Genomic DNA, 18,566 nt, shown 5'->3' on the forward strand with positions numbered 1-18,566 from the left:
GCAACAGTGCTGGAGCCAGGCCTAGTCCTCACCCAGATGGAGTCCTGGATACCAGTCTCCATGCATCCACTGCTCCTCCACCCTTGGGTCTTGACTTCAGTGTCACCTTCAGCTCAGACATCACAGGCAGCTCTCTCCAGCAGCTCAGGCCCCTCCTATAATGCTCTTCACAAGTGGATCTAACCTTGTGGTCTTACTGCTTAGTGCTCCAGCAAAATGCACAGCCACAGATACAGGTCTAGGATGTTTTCTCCTAGAGTCCATCTTACCCAAAACCCTTACTGGTCATCTTCCTTGGCAATCCTCACACCACTAGCTCTGCATGAGCTGTGTGTGGTGCTAGAGCTGCTGAGCCATGTACTCCAAGTGCACAAATGCATCCCTAGCACGGATCTGCAGAGACTTACATGATCCAAAACAAACTGCCAGTTTGTCTTTAATCTTCTCCTGGTGCACCATGGGCAAGTTGTGCAGAGGTAAGTGAAAGGTCCATGCACAGGCTTACGACACTGCCCAAAGGTCATGCTGGGACAGCACTCTGCTTCTAAGGTTACCGCAAATCCTGCCAGGCTGTTCCAGGAGGTTGCAGCAGGAGAACAAGAGAGGACAGATGAGATGCTGAAGAGGTCTAGAGATCTCCTAGTCTCCATGAGACCTTTTCAGATAAAAACCTGGCTTTTCAGTGACAAAAAGTCGAGCAGAACCAACTGCCTGGGACATGGTATCAGACAGCATGTTTATAAAGGGCAGGGTGGGAGAAATCATGCCAGGCACTGACCACTTTTCCGCGCAAAGTCTGTCCACAGGAGAGGTTTCAACCATCTCCTCATGCCTAAAAAAACTCAACTGCTCCAAGAACAGGCATGTTATCTGAACACAACCCAGGAGAGATGAGGGCAAACAACAGCTTGAATTAAGACAGAGCCTGGCTGCATCAGCACAGGCAGAAAAAGCCTTTCAGCCATGAAGCACACCCCTGCAGCAGGGTTAGGCACAAGTCAGCAACACATGGCCCCATGTACAGAGCCTGGCAGTGGCTGGCTCAGGGGTCCGTGTCCCTCTGCCACAGGAAGGCATCACACACCAGGGCAACCTCAGCACTGCTTTTGTGGCTGACCACAGCACTGACTGTTCTGTCCTGAGACATTTACCTGTCTCCAAGAGCAGGTAAATATCAAAACAAGCCACAGAAAATGGCATCTCATCCTTTCCACCTGGACATTCAGTGGTTAACTCCATTCAGAAGAGATTCAATTCCATGTTCCTGGGCAGCACGCTACCTGCCAGCATATGGCACATCACGCCAGCATGAGAGCTGAGCTCGTTCCTTTGGAGTGGTGACCATCTACCAGGGAGAGAAGAGAAGGCCTGTCTCAACACAGGAGAGCACAGTAACCAGGGGTCTGAGCACAGCTCAGGTCTGCTGTCTTGGTGAAGCATTGCTGGGTTTGGCTTTCCTTCCTGAAGTCCTACATGAAGGAAACCAATATGTTCATGGGTCCAGAGAGAGAGAGAGAGAGAGAGAGAGAGAGAGAGAGACTGTCAGCACTCGTGCCTCCTGAACCTGGGCCTGCAAAGCCTGCAGGGTTGTTTCCAGTTACGTATATAGAAAAACAACAGCCCCACATTTTGGTGCAGCTACGAAGGAGATGAACAAGGAAGTAGAAATGAACAGGAAAAGGAATGATGACAGCTCTGACCCAGCCCCACCAGTCCCTCCCAACCCCACCAGTCCCTCCCAACCCCACCAGTCCCACAGCCACAAACTTTGACAGTGTTGCAATACCTGGTAGGGTGACAACCGATATCTGTAAAGCCAAAGAAAGATTCCAAAGGTCCATCACTGTAAGAGATGCTCTTGGCACAGAGCAAGGAAACATGAACAAATCTTTCTTGCACATATATTCCCAGACAAAACTGACACAAGAACAGCATTCAGATTTAGTACCTGTTTTAATCACTCTCTGCATAGGGGTAATTAGCCCCCCTCCCCAACTACACAACAACCCAGCAATCGTAGAACCAGTTGCACTTAAAAAACTGAAAGATTTCCAAGTTTAAAGATTTGTGATTAAAGCACCCAGCCTGAAAGTTGCCCTAGGGGGCTGCTGCACAGCACCAGAGCAGCAACACACGTGGCAGGGTGTAGGCATAGATTCAATCAGCAAATTCATTCTTAAGAAATATTGCCTTAAAGATTCTTCTCTCAGGTGTCACTAAAAAGCAGAGCTAAGGCTACCTGGGTGCTTTACCAGGCCTCTTCCAGAAAGGCTCATCTCTTATGCTTCACTATGAATTGCTTGGCTGAGCAAAGGGCTGGGTGGAGGAGGGTCACACCAGTGGAACAGGCAAAAGCCCACAGGAACTGGAGCACGGTCTCCTCCAGGTCACGGAGCAGAGCCCAATTCCCCCCTGCACTGTTCCCACCGATTCATGAAACCCCGAGGGAGACATCTCTCACCATCCACTTACTTACACTGGTCCCAGTGTGACAGCAGTGGCACAGCCACGGAGGCAGTAATAGGCTGCCACGGCTCCGTCTAGGAACTAACATACAAAATCCTGTGTCTGAAGAACACAGCAGGCAGCAACGCCAAGTGCTTGGCAGTTTGGGCTGGGTTTGCTCCCCTCAGTCTCACCTCTGCGCACCCTTGCTTCCCACCCATCTCACCACACCACAAGTCCTGGGAGGATGAATAAAGAGGTCAGGCCTCTCAGCTGCCACCCTGCTTCCTGACATGGCTCTTGCTTCATACGGTAGTGGTGGATCAGGCAGATGTTCAGTGCACGACTCAGCAGGATGCATTGGCATAAGCCCTCATGGCTTCAGGAAAAATCGACACACTGGCTGTGATAGAAGGCTCCTGTTCACCCTTGCTTTGGGCTCTGCCACCATGGTTGAAGGAATCTTGTGCCAAACGGTGGGGGTCAGTCACTGCCTCAGCTGAGCCCAAGGGATGAGGAACACCACAGCAGCCACCACAAGGAGATGAGACCTTCTGCCTTTGGAGATGAGACCCAACATGGAATAGCCAGCCTTGTCACTGCAGCCCCTCCTGCCTCTGGSGGTGGCAGCACCTGGTAGGAAATGCCAGCACTACCCTGGAGTGCTCAGTTTTGCAACCCAAGGACCCTCACAGGGTGCCACTTCTGGGACAGGAGGATGCTTCTGCTCTCCTTCACCACGAGGCAGGACAGAGGAAGTGGGCAGCTATGTAGCTTCTGTTCAGAGCATGTTACGTTACCAGCAGCTAGACCTCTCATTCTTATTGTAAGCGGTTGGATATGGTCCTGAACAGCGAGACAGTTCAGCACAGGCAGGACAGGCTGCAAGAGGCAACTGGAGCAGATCTAGCCCTCCCATGGAGAGGGCATGAAGCTCAGGATGGATTCTGCACTGCTGCCTTCCTTGTGTAGTGTAGAAGCACTATTTGGGATGAACATCCARTCCAACAAAACCTCCTGAAGGAACTGGGCAAAGCAAGAGTGGGCCAGGTGCCCTTGGACAAATTACACCATGGCAGCTGCCTCTTGCACAGGAGCTGAGGATCCTCCAGCATAGGGAAAGGTAGGAATCAGAGCAACAGCCCCTAAGCAAGGGCTGGARGGGCCATGGACACACAGAGCTGGGCTCCCATCTACAATTTGGAAAGCACTGAGGCAGAGGGGAAGCAGAAGGGGCACTGGGTCACAAAGCCCGCAGACGAAGGCTGATACTTTCACATCCCCCTTCTCCTTCCTTTCCCCAGGCTTTGGGTTTCCTCTTTGTCTCTGAAAACAAATGCAGCATCAAGGAGCTTAGTACTGGGAACAGCACAAGTGCCTGGTGTGGCACCTTACCCTTCAGTTTTGCAATAGCTACTACTGTCTGCAGGCTAGACCCCAAGAAAACATCCAAATTAATGCAATACTGGGAGGTCAGGACTGGGACATGCACCTGGGGCAGGGCTGGACCCACTGAGCAGGCAGAGGAAGGGAATCCCTTCTTCCTGCAGGAGGAATTGCAAATGAGAAGCTGGGGCTAGCACGCAGGACTTTTGGAACCATTACTTTCATACAGTCCCTCCTCATGATCCCAAACACTGCAGGCCTTGGTAATTGCACCCTAAGGAAAACATCCTTGTGGCAGATGAGCTCTTTGGGCAGTAGAGCAAGGTAGGCAGGATGGGGCATCACCTCCTCACACCAAGTAGGGAGTGTCCAGCACCGCCACACCAGCTGCTACACCACCATCTGCATGCTCGACTGCCTTGGTCCGCAGGAGATGGCCGGCAGACTTGTTCATCACCATCTCCTTGCCCTGTCTGCAAAGAAAAGGGCAACTGAGCACCTGCAGAGCAGAAAGCTTCTGGCACTTCTACTGTCTTGGAGAATGAGACTGACATTCCCCAAAGCCACAACCCAGGGCAGTTAACTGGCATGTAAAGCCCCTCTGGTCTAGTGCAGAGGCCTCTGCTAATAACGAAGTTGTGCTTGTTTTCTGCATAGCAATGACACAGCTGTACGCTCAGCTGGGCCACTTCTGTCAGATTTCTCTGCATACAAGCAGTGTCAGGTTGTGAATGCTGCCAGAGTACATTTGTTTCTAAAATTGTAGGAGAAGGACTTCAATTTATAAATTATGGAAATATCTCCATGGATCTAAGATGGTTTTAAACAAAAACAGCAGTTATTTAGGGTTGAGCAYAACCATGTTATGCCCTCAGATATTTCTGAGACCTCCAGGGCTTCAGCAAAGTGTTGCTGCTACATCCAGATCCTGAGAGGTACCACCCCAAAAAATCAGCAGTGAGATGCTCGTATTTCAGGTGGCCTGAAATTACACCAGGCTGCCAGCACTAGCTCTGCTGTTTTTAAACAACTTCTTTGGCAGCAGGTACAGAGCAGCAGTTCAGCATCTGAACCTAGTGCTCAGAAAGCAGCTGACAGTGACTGAATGGCCACATCTGTCCCCTCTACATTCACCTACACGGAGACATCTGCCCTGCTGCTGTGCTCACAGTGCAGAGGGGAAAATGTTCCCAAAGCAAGTGCTGGCTACAACAGGTATTCACCTCACGTGTTTCTTACCTGACATAGACGCCAAAAATCCCAAGCTCAGAGATGCACTCTGAGACTGTCAGAGGACTGTGAGCCCGCAGCAGGTAATTCTTTGATGGCTGTGGTTTGATCTTATCCATCAGAATGTAAGAGGTTCTCTCAGGGCTGTCTTTGATCTTCTCCAGAACTTGTCTGAGCTCTTCACCATAGAGATTGTTCCCTGACAACAAAACCAGCAGGTCACGCATATCCCAGCACAGTGGCAGAAGCCATTTGCCCCAGCTATACAGTTGGCCCAGGCAGCCCATACAGGTGCAGCCTTTGTCATGTGCTGTCTGGGTTCCCCATGTCCCCAGCTCTAGGGGCTTGGGAAGCTTCTTCAGGAGTTGCCCTACATTACTGTCATGACTAGCTCCCACCGCATCTGCGGTCAGCAGGGCAGTTGGGACAGGACCTTGGGAAGGGGCAGACAAGATGCCTGCTCCTGGCCAGCACAGAATGCCTTGCTCTTGCTGGTCAGGCCCATAACRGGCCTCACGGTCCTCCACGTGAGATCCTGGGTAGCTCACCCTCAGCTCCCCCACAACACCTTACCAAAGCCAGTAAGGCTGCATGAGGTGATGGGAAGAGGTGATGAAGAAAGCTGTTTCTAAAGTATAGGCAGGACCAAAATAGCTTTTAAACATGCCAGTGAAGTTCTGTGTTGCACCTATTACAAGAACATAAGAAAGGGGTAGCTACAAGCTGTCCTTTTACCCCTCAGCACAGGACCATGAGCCATCACAGAGCTACCGCCTATCCTGGATATGGCRAGAACGACACTGAAAACCCCGCAGGACCCACTCCAGCTCATACCTCCACCCTCTCGCTGCGGCTTCAGCACAAACCAGTCAGGGTCAGCAATAGCTGTAGCAGCCATCTTGTCACCCTCTTCTCCCTGGCAGGAGAGGATGGCAACAGCAAAGCATCAAGGAAAAGCAGGGGCTCCTCCACAGCCCTCTCTGAGCAGGACCATCAGGGTCCCTACCAAGGCCACGAAGCCCTCTAAGAAGGTCAGATTTTATAATGCACTTCCAAGATCAGTTTTAACTGCCGCTTTGCAGTTTTCTTAACTGAAGAGAAACATTACACAGGCCAAGCACGTACCTGCACATTCATTCCTGCTCCAGACATGCTCACTCTGCTCACACTCACCAAGTCCAGGGAATAAAGTCCAGCAAATGTTGCCCTTATCCGAGCAATGGACTCCGCATGGCCAGGCAGTAATCTCTCCAGCGTCCCTGGCCGGCTCAGCTCCTGTTGGACCTTCTTGGTCCCAGCAAGTTGGGTAGCAATGTCAGGGCACTTCACTGCCCTTGACCTCTCCAGCAACAATCGTGCCTCCCAGTTCTAAGAGAAAGAGAGAACAATCATCTCATCAGCAAAAAAAGATTTTTTTCACTCTCTTCTATTCAGTTACTGACATGCAGTTCACCTCCTCCCTCCCTGCCTGGCAGAGCTGGGGGCTGGAAGCATGGCACACTGGAGACAAGCAGACAAATGCACATGTGGATCTCCTGCTGCCTCTGGAAACAGCACAGCCAGGTTAGTTCAATGCCTTCAGTTGCATCCCCTCTCCAGCTTGCCCAGTGCTGGCACTTCCAGACAACAGCAAGATTTGGTCTGCATCATTATTGCCTCCAGCCTAGTAGTCCTAACACATAATCAAGGGCAGAAAATTATCCATAGTTCAGGTCTTAACTCTTTAAGCAGGTGCTAATATCTACATTAGACCATATTGTACAGAAGCAGTCCAGTGCTGCAGATAAGAGGTGACCACATAAATGGTTCTTGGAGAAGAAAGCCATTCATTTTTCTTATTGCCTGTGCAGGAGCATTACGAGAGTGCCAGGGGCACTCGTACGTATTGCAGAGTCACAGTTTCCCAATGCGATCAGTCATGCTGGACAGGACTAATCCTACCCAGGACAGGACTGATCCCACCCGGGATCATGGGAAGTTTCAGACCTGCTGGGCACTGCAGCTCCTCAGACCACAGCGGTCAGTACTAACCTGCAGATCGTAGTTTTTTGGCACGTAGCCCTCTCTGTAGTACACCACTGCTACCTCCTGGCCATCTCTGGAACAGAAGCCAAAAACAATCACCAAATCAGGCCAGCCCTCCACACCTCTACCTAAGACCTCCAACACTCCAGCAGCCACGCAGACAGCTCTGGGACATGATGGTGTCAGACAGACAAAGTGTTATGGGACCAGGCCAAGCAGCTGGCTGGGCTGCAGCAGCCAGAGCTTCTCCCACACCAAAAGAGCAGGTCTAAGCCTCCGTATCGGGGTGTCCACACTTCTAACAAGGTGCTTGAAACAGACACCTCAACATGTTCCTCCAGGAAAGGCCCACTCCAATATTTTGAGGTCCAACATTTGTATGCAACTCCCACAGCAACCACAGTTACTGCTTACATCAAAAAGTATCAGCAAACAACCATCTAGTTCAGTTACAGTGGGTCCCATCTGTGTTTTCCTACTCATGCACTGCCCCCAGACTGTCCCACTGCAAAGCCAGCATGACAGGGTTTCAGTGGAGCCAAAACTCTCTTTTAAGCTCATCTTTGTTTTTCTCTCCACGTCCCCTTGTTCTTCACATTTGCCCCTTCTCCTTGGCCTCCTGAGCATACTGTTCTGCTCCTCTTCAGGAGGGGGATCAGCCTGGCTGACCTCCCAGAGCAAGCTTTCTTCTCTGCGAGAGAAAGCCGATGATTGCAAACCCCTTTGCTCCTCTCCATGGAGTTCCAGCTGGCTTGCCCTACCCCAAGACACAGGGAGCTGACATCAGGCCTCCGTGTGACTAACTGTTGTCTCAATAATTCACACACTCAGCCCAGGAGGGAGGTGAGAATCTAATTTTTTTAAATAGCTTTTGCCAGTGGGAGCCAGGCCTAGGAGAGGTCCTCATCCAGTGGCAGCTCAAGGGCAGGACACCAGCTCAACATCCTGCCCCAGGCACCAAAACATCCTGTGCACTGCTGTTAGCACACTTGCAGCACCACACACCCAAGCTTTGGCCATACAAACTGTGCATGTAGTCAGGGAATAACAACACAGAAGCTGGGTAGTAGGCAGGAACTGTAATTTAAAGGCATTCATCAGTAAAGATAGAGCAAGCTCTGGAGGAAGTATGGTGGAGACTCTCTCCCCTTAACTGTCTGGCAATGACAAATGTGTTAATTAATTAAATGTGGCAAAAGCACCAAACGTAAAACCACATTAACCTAAATAGAAATAACAGAAACAGAAATAGCATTAGCATGAAACCACCTCTTCCTTTAGGCTTGTGTAGCTCCAAGTACATTACCCTGGAAGACAGGATAAACATCACACTTGGAATTGACTGCCTTGCTGTGAAAGCAGTCTATAAGCCCACATCCCAGTCTTTGCAGGGAACAGATGAGAAGCTGAATGCATTCAAAACTAACAAATACTGTAAGGACATGTAATACTTTCTCTTCTAGCACTAATAACTCAGTCCAACTCCCACTAGCAGAGCATCACGTGAATAGTAAAAAGGAAACGTCTCTGGGAAAACCTCTGAAATAGCCAGTACTTTTCATAGCAGATGTATGTGAAGGCAGCAAAGATCCTGAAGAGCTCTGAAGGCTGTGACTTGAAGGAGGGAAATTATGTCTCCATGTGTAAGGGACTAAAATGTATATGCAAAATCCCACCAACATGGAAAGCAAAATCATTTCCGCTCCAGAGGAAGCAGCAGCCCTGGAGTACAGAAGAGAACTGCATTCTCAGAAAGCCACTATTAACACTCAAAAACATACCACTGAAAATTCCCATTTAGAGGTCATAAAATTGTCATGTAGCCAACTCTGTGTACCCAACAGACAGCCAGGAATGCGCACCTTGGCTCATACTCACATATACAGCCTCCTGGCATCATCTAGAGACCCCTTTTCAAACACGTCTCTGAACCGCTTCCTGATGACCCGAATATTCCTGTAAGAGAGGAGCAGGAGAGTCACCAGGCTGTGCATAGAGTTACTTGAGCTAGAAGTCAAAAGTGGAACCACTGGACCCAGCAAGGAGGACGCGTAGGCTCTTTCACAAGTAATTTCATGCTTTGTACTATGGAACAGGAGGCATTCCTCAGGTCACACTAGTCCCTGTTTTCAGCACTCATCCTCTGTCTCCAGCCCGAACACTGTGGGAAGCAGAATATGTGCTTAAACACACTGGATTTTTCCATACTTGCCTCTCACCTTCTAAAGTGTTTTTAAGAGAACTCAGTATTCTGCTGCTTTTATCTCTATGTGACAGATTTATTCACTGTTGGCTTCAAAGCCAAAAGCTGCAGATAAAAGTTTTACTTCCTATATGCGTTTCCCTACTTCATGCTTTACAGTCTTTTCTCCACAAAGAGGCAGTGTGGTCTTGCTGATGTAGAGAGACAATCAGCAGCCAGTATGTTTCCTACAAAGCTGTGAGCTTTTAAGGTCTCCTACTGCGCCAGCACAGACTGGAGGGGCTCAGAGCTAGATGACATCAAAACACTCCCCTCTCCAACGCCCTTTAATCCACAGCCACGTTGCTTACTTTGCACAGATCTTTCACAAAGGTCCTTGAAGCTTCCTTAATTAAGCTTTTATGAAACATCCTGTGCCCAGTCCTGAGCAGAAGAACAAGCAGGACCCTCATTAAACCAGCTCTGTTCCTGACTGTCCTGTTGGAGAGACGTGTCCCACAGCAAAGCCACCATTGGTGCAGCTCCCAGGAATACACAGGCACAAAGTCCAGAAGAAATTGGCCCTGGAGACCAGAGGCTTTGATCACTGCTGGTATTTCCAGCAAAGAGCTGGTGTGCAGCACTGGGAGGTGTGTGGGAAGATTAAGATGGGTGCTGAGGCTAGGCAGAAGGCCACTGAAGGAACGCTGAAGAGAGCTGCGTTACAGATCTCAGCAATAAGTCCAAGATAAAGGTTGTCCCATTACATATCATGGCAAGTCCTCTTCCAGTAGAGAAAAATATGTTTATTTTTTTTTACTTTATTCTTCACAGCAGCTGACAAAATAAAAAGCAAATGGATTCTGCACATCCTCACCTTTCCATGACTTGCTCTTACACTCTCACAGCCTTGCCTGCTTGAAAGGAAAGCCTAGAGAAGGAGGGGGCCTGAGAAGCTGCTTTGAGRGAAACACCATGACCCTCCAGCAGTTCACTCTGCTTCTCTTCTACCCCCCCAAAAAAAAAAATTGTACCATCTCCTTCTTTTCTTATCCCAAGAAATTCAACCATTACCTGTTCCAAAGTTCATTTTCTACACATCGCTGATCAAAAATATTCCTTTGGACTTCCTCCACCAGGAACATCACCACAGCACTGGAAGAGATACCAAGAACATAATTAAACCCAGAAACACCACACATGCACCCAAAATCACAAGCTTTTGACCTCTTTGAGGTTCAGTCTTCCTGCAGTGCTCCTGCTAGGTTTCTCCAGCATTTCTAAGGGTGAGCATGCAAATGGAGAGCAGCATTGATCCTGCATCATTAATAAGCCAGTGCTGGGCATAAGCACAAAGGGAAAAGGACAAGAGGAAAACTTAGCACCACACAGCGTTCCCGAACCACACAACTCCTTCAGAGACACTCTGCACTACTCTGTGGCCCATCCAGGAGTGATGGGACACCCTGTGCACACAGAGGCCCAAAATAGCAGCCCTGCATGCTAAGGCGACAGCATTGCTCTTCACAGCATGGCCACAACCTTTTCAAGAGCAGCTTGTCTATCAAACAGGCAGCTTTCAGAAAGTGCAGTTTAGAAAAAAAAAAAAAAAAAAAGTGTGCATTCCCAAGGGAGACGAGATAACACAGCCTCCGGCAGCTTCTTTCTCCTTACCTCTGTGAACCATACAGCTCCCAGGCTTTCGCAATACCCAAGGCAAGCCCTTTCGATGGATTGTTGGGCAGCAGACGTGATGCCTCCTCAGATTTTCCCAGCGCCTTTAACACCTGCCTGGGGCACAAAAGAAGCTCTAAGTCTAATGACAGCCACTGCCCAGACTTGTAGAGCAGGAGTCTGGAGAGCATGCAAGGACAGATGGTAACAGGTCTCGCCATACAGCTGGCGCAATGCCTTGGTTGCGGAGCTGGCTTCCTTACCGGTGAACGGCTAGAGTTCGGGAAGTGAGGCCTCCGAAGCTGGCAGCAATGGTGTTTATTTCAATCTGCTTCAGAGCTGGGGTCCCATCCACACCACGGTCAAACATGTAATCAGAGCGGTTTATGCCTAAAAACACAGACTGAAACAGAGGGGAAGTGAGGTGAAGTGGGAGCAAGTTTCCATTTCCCTGCATGCCTGGAATAACAGAAAAGTTCTCTTGTTGCCTTTTACTGCAAATCCGTTTGATGACCTCACTTCAAAATCCTCCTGGGGGCAGATCCAGTCACTCCCACTTTGATAAATACCTATGCAAGACCTGCCTGTGAGTCCTTTGGCCCTTGTTCAGGCCCCTCAACCCTCCTCAGTACTCCAGAGGAGCTACCAACACTTAAGCTTCTGCAAGGACAGGCCCCCCAGAGCGTGTCCTGACAGAGTACGCAGAAGGCATCCCTGCATCCTCCCAAGACTCCCAGAAGACAAGCATGTATTAAATCTTCCCGGTCGAGGCCTGGCTGTTTCCAGCAGCACTATACAAAAGGAATGACTGCCAAATGGGACAAGATACTGAGTTCACAGGTTGGAACTGACTGAGACATCGTAATCTAGGGAGCAACCTGCCTGACTATAGGACAATTCAAAGCCAAGAGCAACAACAAAGCTTGCAGACACAGATACCAGGCAATYGCACTGCAAAGCAAAGTGGCAAGGCTGCTGATGGCTGGGGTCTTCTGCCAAGGTACCTGAGCCAATCCTTCCTCCAAAACTTGCGTGTAGATTCTGAAGAGTTGAGCTGTGAAGTCATCTACCTTGATGGTGCTAGAGAGAAAGAAAGATCAAATCGGCCACCGTATGCTGTCACAGAGAGACAAGAGAATTGATTCTTCTCTCAGGGGGGAAAAGAAAAAAAACAACCCAAAAACCTACCAGGGATATTTTCCAGCAGAAATTGCAGGTCTGTGGCCAGATCAAGTCCTGCAGCACTATTAAGCATCACACCATGAAAGCCCTCTCCTTCAAGGGCCACAGTGTATAATCCAAACCCAGTTTGCTCAGCACAGCTACACTACTAAAAGCACCTCTGTGCAGAGATGACTAATTTGCAGGTCAGAGAGATGAGGCAAGCAAAGGGAAAGAAACACAGAAAAACTCTGAAGACAGAGAAAAGAAATCAGGAATCTCTCTGTGCCACTACAAAGTTCACAGAAAAAACTTCAGGAGTTTCAACGAATTCCTCTGTCCTATTGGGCTCCAAATCCTGCGCATTGTGGTGCCAAGCACTCTGTGGGCCTGCTAGAAGAGTCTGGCTTTTCCCCAGAGTGCCAAATTCCTGAGCTAATTATGAGCAGCACCTCCAAAGCACAACCCTGGGGCGTAGCGTAGGAGTGCGCACTGGGCAGGGAGCAGAACCTCAAGCTCTGCATTCCTTAACCACAGGTATAAACATGCCCCCAGCCACAGCTCTGTTTGCAGGAAGCCATGGAGCAGGCACAAGGGTTAAAGCGGCTCCAAGGGCATGTTTGTTTTAGCAAAACATGGAATATGCTGGTAAGCAGTCTCATTTTCTCTGTCCCTGCAGCAAGGTGCCAGAGAGCCAGCATCTGTGCAGCCAGGCAGCAGAGAACAAGCAGCATGAAGAAAAACGGGCTTTGTGGAAGCATCAACCCTACAGATTACAGGGACCACMACCATGGCCATCCCCTCCAGGGGAAGAAGCCCTGAAGGGGATCATCCTGCCTGCTCCTGCAGGTGTTTAACTCTTGTATTAGCTCAGTYCCATCCAAGGTCTTGGCTCTGTCTCTGTGCGTTCAGCCACAGCAGTTCAGCACATCACCATGGCCACATGCCCCATGGCTGCCCCTCCTCAGCCCCTGAAGGGCTCAGACTCCTGTCTGCCCCCCTGCTCCAGGGATGGTCACTCCAGCACAGGGCAATAGCCACAGATAAATCCAGCAGAGCCCATGAGCCAGAGCCTGGCTGACCCATCAGCACCCAGAGCTCGCGGCTCACCTCCCCAGCACTGCTGCGAAGGCAGGGGATTGGGGCGACTCGATCAGAGGTAAGGGTGGGGGAAGGAACAAACACCTTCTCTTAGCAGCTGTGGCAGGCAGCAGAACTGCTGATTATCGGACAGCCACAGCCACACGGCAGATGTAAAACAAGACCAAAACAGACTGCTAAAGCCAGGGCTCAAAGAAGCCTCCAGCAACTTGAATTCAAGGCCTACGGGCCAGCAAGCTCACAAGGGAGAAGCCACAGGCCTAGAAGACTGGCTAAATTGAAGATCATTGCAGAGAGTCAGTTCTTGGCCAGACCTTGCATCTTCTGTGAGGCCCAAGGAGACCCCAAAGCACAAAGAGTTGATGAAAATTGATCTTAGGACAAGTGATACAGCAAAGGAGAGATGATTCTCGCAGAGGATAGGCATGCCTACGCTCTAACACACTCAGCGTGAAGGACACGTACGGATGGAAACAGGGAATGCCTGAAAACAGTATGAGAAATAGCAGGGGAAGGCATGAGCTGAAGAGCAATAAATGCTTTACATTTAAAATATTTCTTTAAAAGGCACCATCAAAAAAAGAAAAAACAAACCCCAAAAAACCCCACACATACCTGGCAAGAGTACGCTCCAGGAATTCTTTGTTTTGGCTAATGGCATCCACGAGCAGGTTAAAATCTTGCTGAACAGCATATGCTTGTTCAAACAGGGCACTTGGTACCGCTGATGGGAGCAATGTGAAGGGAGCGTAATTCACCACCTGGAAGTAAGGATCCAGCAAGAGAGAAGTTAGGTCTCTCCCCAAAACGCTACAATGCTGGAAACCCGCTCCAGCCTACGCAGTCTAAAGGAGACAGAATTTAAAACTAGGTGCTTCCTCTGCTTGTTTGAAGGCTCAAGCTATCCACCTCCCCAGCACTTTCAACGCACCACAGACAGGACACACATCCTGAAACCTGCTGACTGCTAACTTTGGACGGCTTTGCTTTACAAGCTGTTCATGGGGGATTGTGGAGGCAGGAGCAGCTGCTCCAGAGGAAAAGCTGGGCTGAGTCCTTCCATTTAAAGGAAACTCTACTTCCACCTTGATGGGAGAATGCCACCTCCCGAACTCCTCTGTTTCAGAGGAAAGGTGAATTTGCCAGTTCTGGGTTTTGGCCATCAGTGCATCTTCCTTTGAGCTCTGCTCATTTAGTCACAGGCCCCGTTTACTCTGGGCCCCTGGCCCTACAGCTCCTGGCTCACCCCACAGCTCAGGCACAAGGCCACTGTTAAAGCCAAAATATTACACTGGACAGAAGTTCTCCTCTTTCATCGCAATTTTTACATGAGCCGAGAGACACTGGCAGTGTGTCTGGCCTCTCCTCCCAGGCCCCCTCCTCTGCCTCACATCTCTTGAGTTTCCCTCGAGTCCCTTCAGCAACCGAGCAGAGCCTGGGGTCGTCACAAATAATCCCGTGGTGGAGACCTTCCTCTGCGTACCTCAGCCAGCTCTGAGGGCAGCTGGCTGCCTGCCCCTGGGCTCCTTTGGGAGCCACCACCAAAACATTTCATCCCCTTGTGCAGGGGTACTTCTTCCACAGTGACACCTCACAGCATCTTCCTCCAACAGGCCGAGTCCCTCACAAACACCACCGCCCCCAGCAAACTACCGGAGATACGCCAGAGGGAATCCTACACGTCTGGCTGTCCTTGCCACCACCATCCCCATGTCCTCCTGCTACTCATGGAGCAAAGGCTGACTTGTAGCCAGGGCCATGTCAAAAACAAAAGATGTCTCTCTAAGGGATGCTCCCGTGGTTCAAGGACCCCATGGTCAGCGAGAGAGTCATGGTCAGATAGCTTCGAGGAGGGGACAGACAAACTCCCCCAAACACACGCAAAGCTCCTGGCAACCTCCCCAGCCACCCCAGACCCATCCTTCCCACTGGAAAAAAGAGAACTATCACAGGGTGTCTCTCGGGGAGAGACACTCATCAGCATTACAGGGCGTGAGGGACACCTACAGCCCGCAGGCCAGCTGTGCTCCGACCGCGCCGCCCTGTGCTCACTGCAAAGCACTGCCCGATTTATGCAGATCCAGCAAACCCCAGCGATCACAGCCAGTTCCTTCCTGCGCTGCTCTTGCGCTTTGCTGACTCACTCTGACTCTCTGACCGGGATCAAACGCACTTTGTTCTGGCACTTACGTCGGAAGCATTGGGCTCTTCCTGAGTCCGCATCAGCACGCCTTCGAGGAGCGCGGCATCCACGGCGAGCAATGCTGCCTCCCGGATGACCGGCTCGTTGTACAGGACATCTTCCCACAGGGCAGCCATTGCCAGTACTGAGGAGACAGAACAGAAATCACCTGCCCGGCCCCAAGTCTCGCAGCCTTTCCTGACGCGCAGCCCAGCCTTTCCCACTTCGCGGGAGACAGCGGCAGGCAGGAGGGGTGGTCGTGGGCCAGGGGAGACTCAGGTAGGTAATTTAGGGAGGTGTCAGTCTGCAGGAGCTCAGGTACGCATGCGAGGAGGCTGCAGAGAGCTCAGGCAACGTCGTCGCTGGAGAACTGTCGCCACCTTTTTCCAAACACGGCTCTCCCTGGTTTTCCATGCTGAGGCAAAATGCCAGTCAAATTTGGGTCAAGCACAGGTCCCTCCACATCAGGGAGGAGGGTTTTCTCTAGAATTACCCTAGCAAACATGGAAATAATGTCCAGAAAGAGAGACTGATGCATGGAGTGCAGCTACATGGTGCAGAGGCACCTGGAGAGCTCTGTACTAACTGCACAGCTGCAGAGCCGTGCTCCACACCAACACACCCTGCTCCTGCAGCCCACGCCAACGCCGGCACAGGCCACAGCGCACCAGCACCTCCAGGCTACAGGGCTACAAGGCCATCTCGCTCCTGATCTGGGTAGTAGTACATGACACTAATTAAGGCATAATTAGCAATTTGTCATAGCAGTCAGCAGAGGGCCATTCCCAGAGCAAACAGCGGTGTTCATGGCCCCAAGCCTGCTCAGCTTAGAAAGGCAACACGGTTGTTTTATGCACATACTACAGCAATACTTGGACCCATGTGAGTGCTGGATGAAGGCACCTGMTTATCATCGGTGCTGCACGCAGCCCAGCCCAGGATTCATTCCTCCAGGCCGGGCTGAGGACTCCCACAGCAGCGAGGCCACGTGCATGGGTGCACAGCTCAGCAATTAGTACTGCAGGTCCCAAAGGCTGGAGAACGTGGTTTATGACGAGTCTTAGAAAACTCTGCTCAAAAGTTTTACGGCACTGCACGACCAGGAGAGCTGCTGACACAGCTTCATCCGGGACGCAACTGCCGCGGAGAGGAGTCATGGCTCACGCTGGACCTAGCAGCAGGAAGCACACTACCTAGGGAGGAGCGCACGGCACAGAAGAAACGATCTTAGGTCAAAACGGGGCGGCAGTGGCTCAGAGCCGGCATGTCTGTCTCTACAGCGAAACCAGCACCGCCGCCCTCTCCAGCGCTTTTGCTCACAGCTAAACTCTACCACTGCATCATTGCTGTTACAAAACGGCTTAGGGAAAAGCGACCCCTTTTATCTACGTAAGGAAAGTTTGTGGCCTATTAATCCAAGTACTGCTTCTTCTCAGATGGGGAACAGGCGGTCCGGTCTGCCTTTGGCAGTGCAGAAATGAGKGTCTACAGCCGGGGCAGCTCTACACACCCTGCACAGACCCTGCACCCTCTCCACCACGCAGCGGGGAGAAGGACCAGAACAAGCACAGTTCTGTGTCTGCCTGAAGCTGCCTCAACCTGTCGCTGCCCACGAGCCCAGGAGCTCGGTTTCTCACGCCCCAGCGCTGCGTGTCCACCTGGCCGGGACGCTGGCCTGGCTCCCAGCGCRGCCCAGCCCCTGTCTGGACCTCGACCCTGGAGTCGAGCGCCGGGGGGCCGCGGAGGGGGAGCAGYGCTGCCCCGGGGGCTGGAGCTGCCAGCTCCTGCCTGGGGCTGAGCCGCACATTTCCCTGCCAGCCCCAACCCTAAGGGGAACTGCCCAGCACACACCACCCGCACCCCACAGCGCCCTGCGTCCAGCACCCCACAGCCCTGCCTGCACCCCACAGCACCCTGTGTCCAGCACCCCACAGCGCCCTGCGTCCAGCACCCCACTGCCCTGCCTGTGCCCCACAGCACCCTGTGTCCAGCACCCCACAGCGCCCTGCGTCCAGCACCCCACTGCCCTGCCTGCACCCCACAGCACCCTGCGCCCAGCACCCCATCGCCCTGCCTGCGCCCCACAGCGCCCTACATCCAGCACCCCACAGCCCTGCCTGCGCCCTGCGCCCCACAGCACCCTGCACCCTGCACCCCACAGCACCCTGCACCTCACGATCCCCAGCACCCCACAGCCCTGCCTGCACCCTGCACCCCACAGCACCCTGTGTCCAGCACCCCACAGCGCCCTGCGTCCAGCACCCCACTGCCCTGCCTGTGCCCCACAGCACCCTGTGTACCCCACAGCCCTGCCTGCGCCCTGCGCCCCACAGCACCCTGCACCCTGCACCCCACAGCACCCTGCACCTCACGATCCCCAGCACCCCACAGCCCTGCCTGCACCCTGCACCCCACAGCACCCTGTGTCCAGCACCCCACCGCCCTGCCTGCACCCCACAGCACCCTGCGCCCTGCACCTCACGATCCCCAGCACCCCACAGCCCTGCCCGCACCCCACAGCCCCGGCTGCGCAGCTCCCTGCCCCCGGCGCCCCGCACGCCCCACACCCCGGCCCCTACCTGCCGCCGCCTCCGCACCCCGGCCCGCTCGGCGCGGCCGCACCRCCCAGGCGATTGGCCAGGCCGCTACTTCCGCCCCGCCTCGAAGGCCGACTGGCAGCTCCGCGGGCCTATCAGCGCGGGGCAGGGCGATACCGCACCGCGCCACCGTAGCTGAGGGGGAGAGCGGAGGCTCAGTGTCCGGTTGCGCATGCGCGGCCGCAGCAGGGGGCGGGGCGCTCTGCGGGGTGGAGCAGGCCGCGCGCCCGAGGGCGGGGACGGACGGTCAGGTATCCCGGGGCGGGAGTGCGTCACAGAGCGGCATGACGTCATGCTGTGACGTCAGGTGGGGGACCCCGGACGGTGGCGGGAGTGGGGGCGGGGAGAGCCGGGAGGGGCGGAGCTGGTTGGTGAGAGGGGCCTCGGCGGGGGGAGGGGTCTGGGCCCAGGGGGAGGTGACGTGGGGGCACCCCATGGGGTGAGTGGTGTGGGGGGACACCATGAGGTGAGGTGATGTGGGGACACCCCATGGGGTGAGGTGATGTGGGGGGACACCCCATGGGGCAAGTGATGTGGGGGGGGCACCTCATGAGGTGAGTGATGTGGGAGGACACCCCATGAG

At 52.7% G+C, this 18,566-nt stretch overlaps 1 protein-coding gene across 1 annotated transcript; it reads right to left on the minus strand.

Annotated features, from left to right (window-relative positions):
- Nucleotides 1-1,934: 1,934 nt before the first annotated feature.
- Nucleotides 1,935-18,050, minus strand: GSS (glutathione synthetase). Its single transcript, XM_026076771.1, has 13 exons — nucleotides 17,966-18,050; nucleotides 15,395-15,531; nucleotides 13,820-13,965; nucleotides 11,947-12,022; nucleotides 11,206-11,345; nucleotides 10,943-11,059; nucleotides 10,343-10,423; nucleotides 8,965-9,042; nucleotides 7,093-7,159; nucleotides 6,235-6,429; nucleotides 5,896-5,977; nucleotides 5,071-5,260; nucleotides 1,935-4,304 (listed from the first exon to the last, which is right to left on the minus strand). Exons 2-13 carry the CDS (start codon nucleotides 15,521-15,523, stop codon nucleotides 4,181-4,183), a joined length of 1,425 nt encoding a protein of 474 aa, XP_025932556.1. The 5' UTR covers nucleotides 15,524-15,531; nucleotides 17,966-18,050; the 3' UTR covers nucleotides 1,935-4,180.
- Nucleotides 18,051-18,566: the final 516 nt, after the last annotated feature.

Source organism: Apteryx rowi, unplaced genomic scaffold, assembly GCF_003343035.1.
Source record: "Apteryx rowi isolate R43461 unplaced genomic scaffold, aptRow1 scaffold_44, whole genome shotgun sequence".
In the NCBI taxonomy this organism is placed as follows: domain Eukaryota; kingdom Metazoa; phylum Chordata; class Aves; order Apterygiformes; family Apterygidae; genus Apteryx; species Apteryx rowi.

Excerpts from the sequence above, each read along its gene's own strand:
- GSS (XM_026076771.1), bottom strand. The coding sequence starts at position 15,523 with ATGGCTGCCCTGTGGGAAGATGTCCTGTACAACGAGCCGGTCATCCGG. Across the intron at positions 13,966-15,394 it reads AAGAGCCCAATGCTTCCGAC|GTGGTGAATTACGCTCCCTT; the intron begins GTAAGTGCCAGA and ends CCTTACTTCCAG. Across the intron at positions 11,060-11,205 it reads CGAACTCTAGCCGTTCACCG|GCAGGTGTTAAAGGCGCTGG; the intron begins GTAAGGAAGCCA and ends TTTGTGCCCCAG.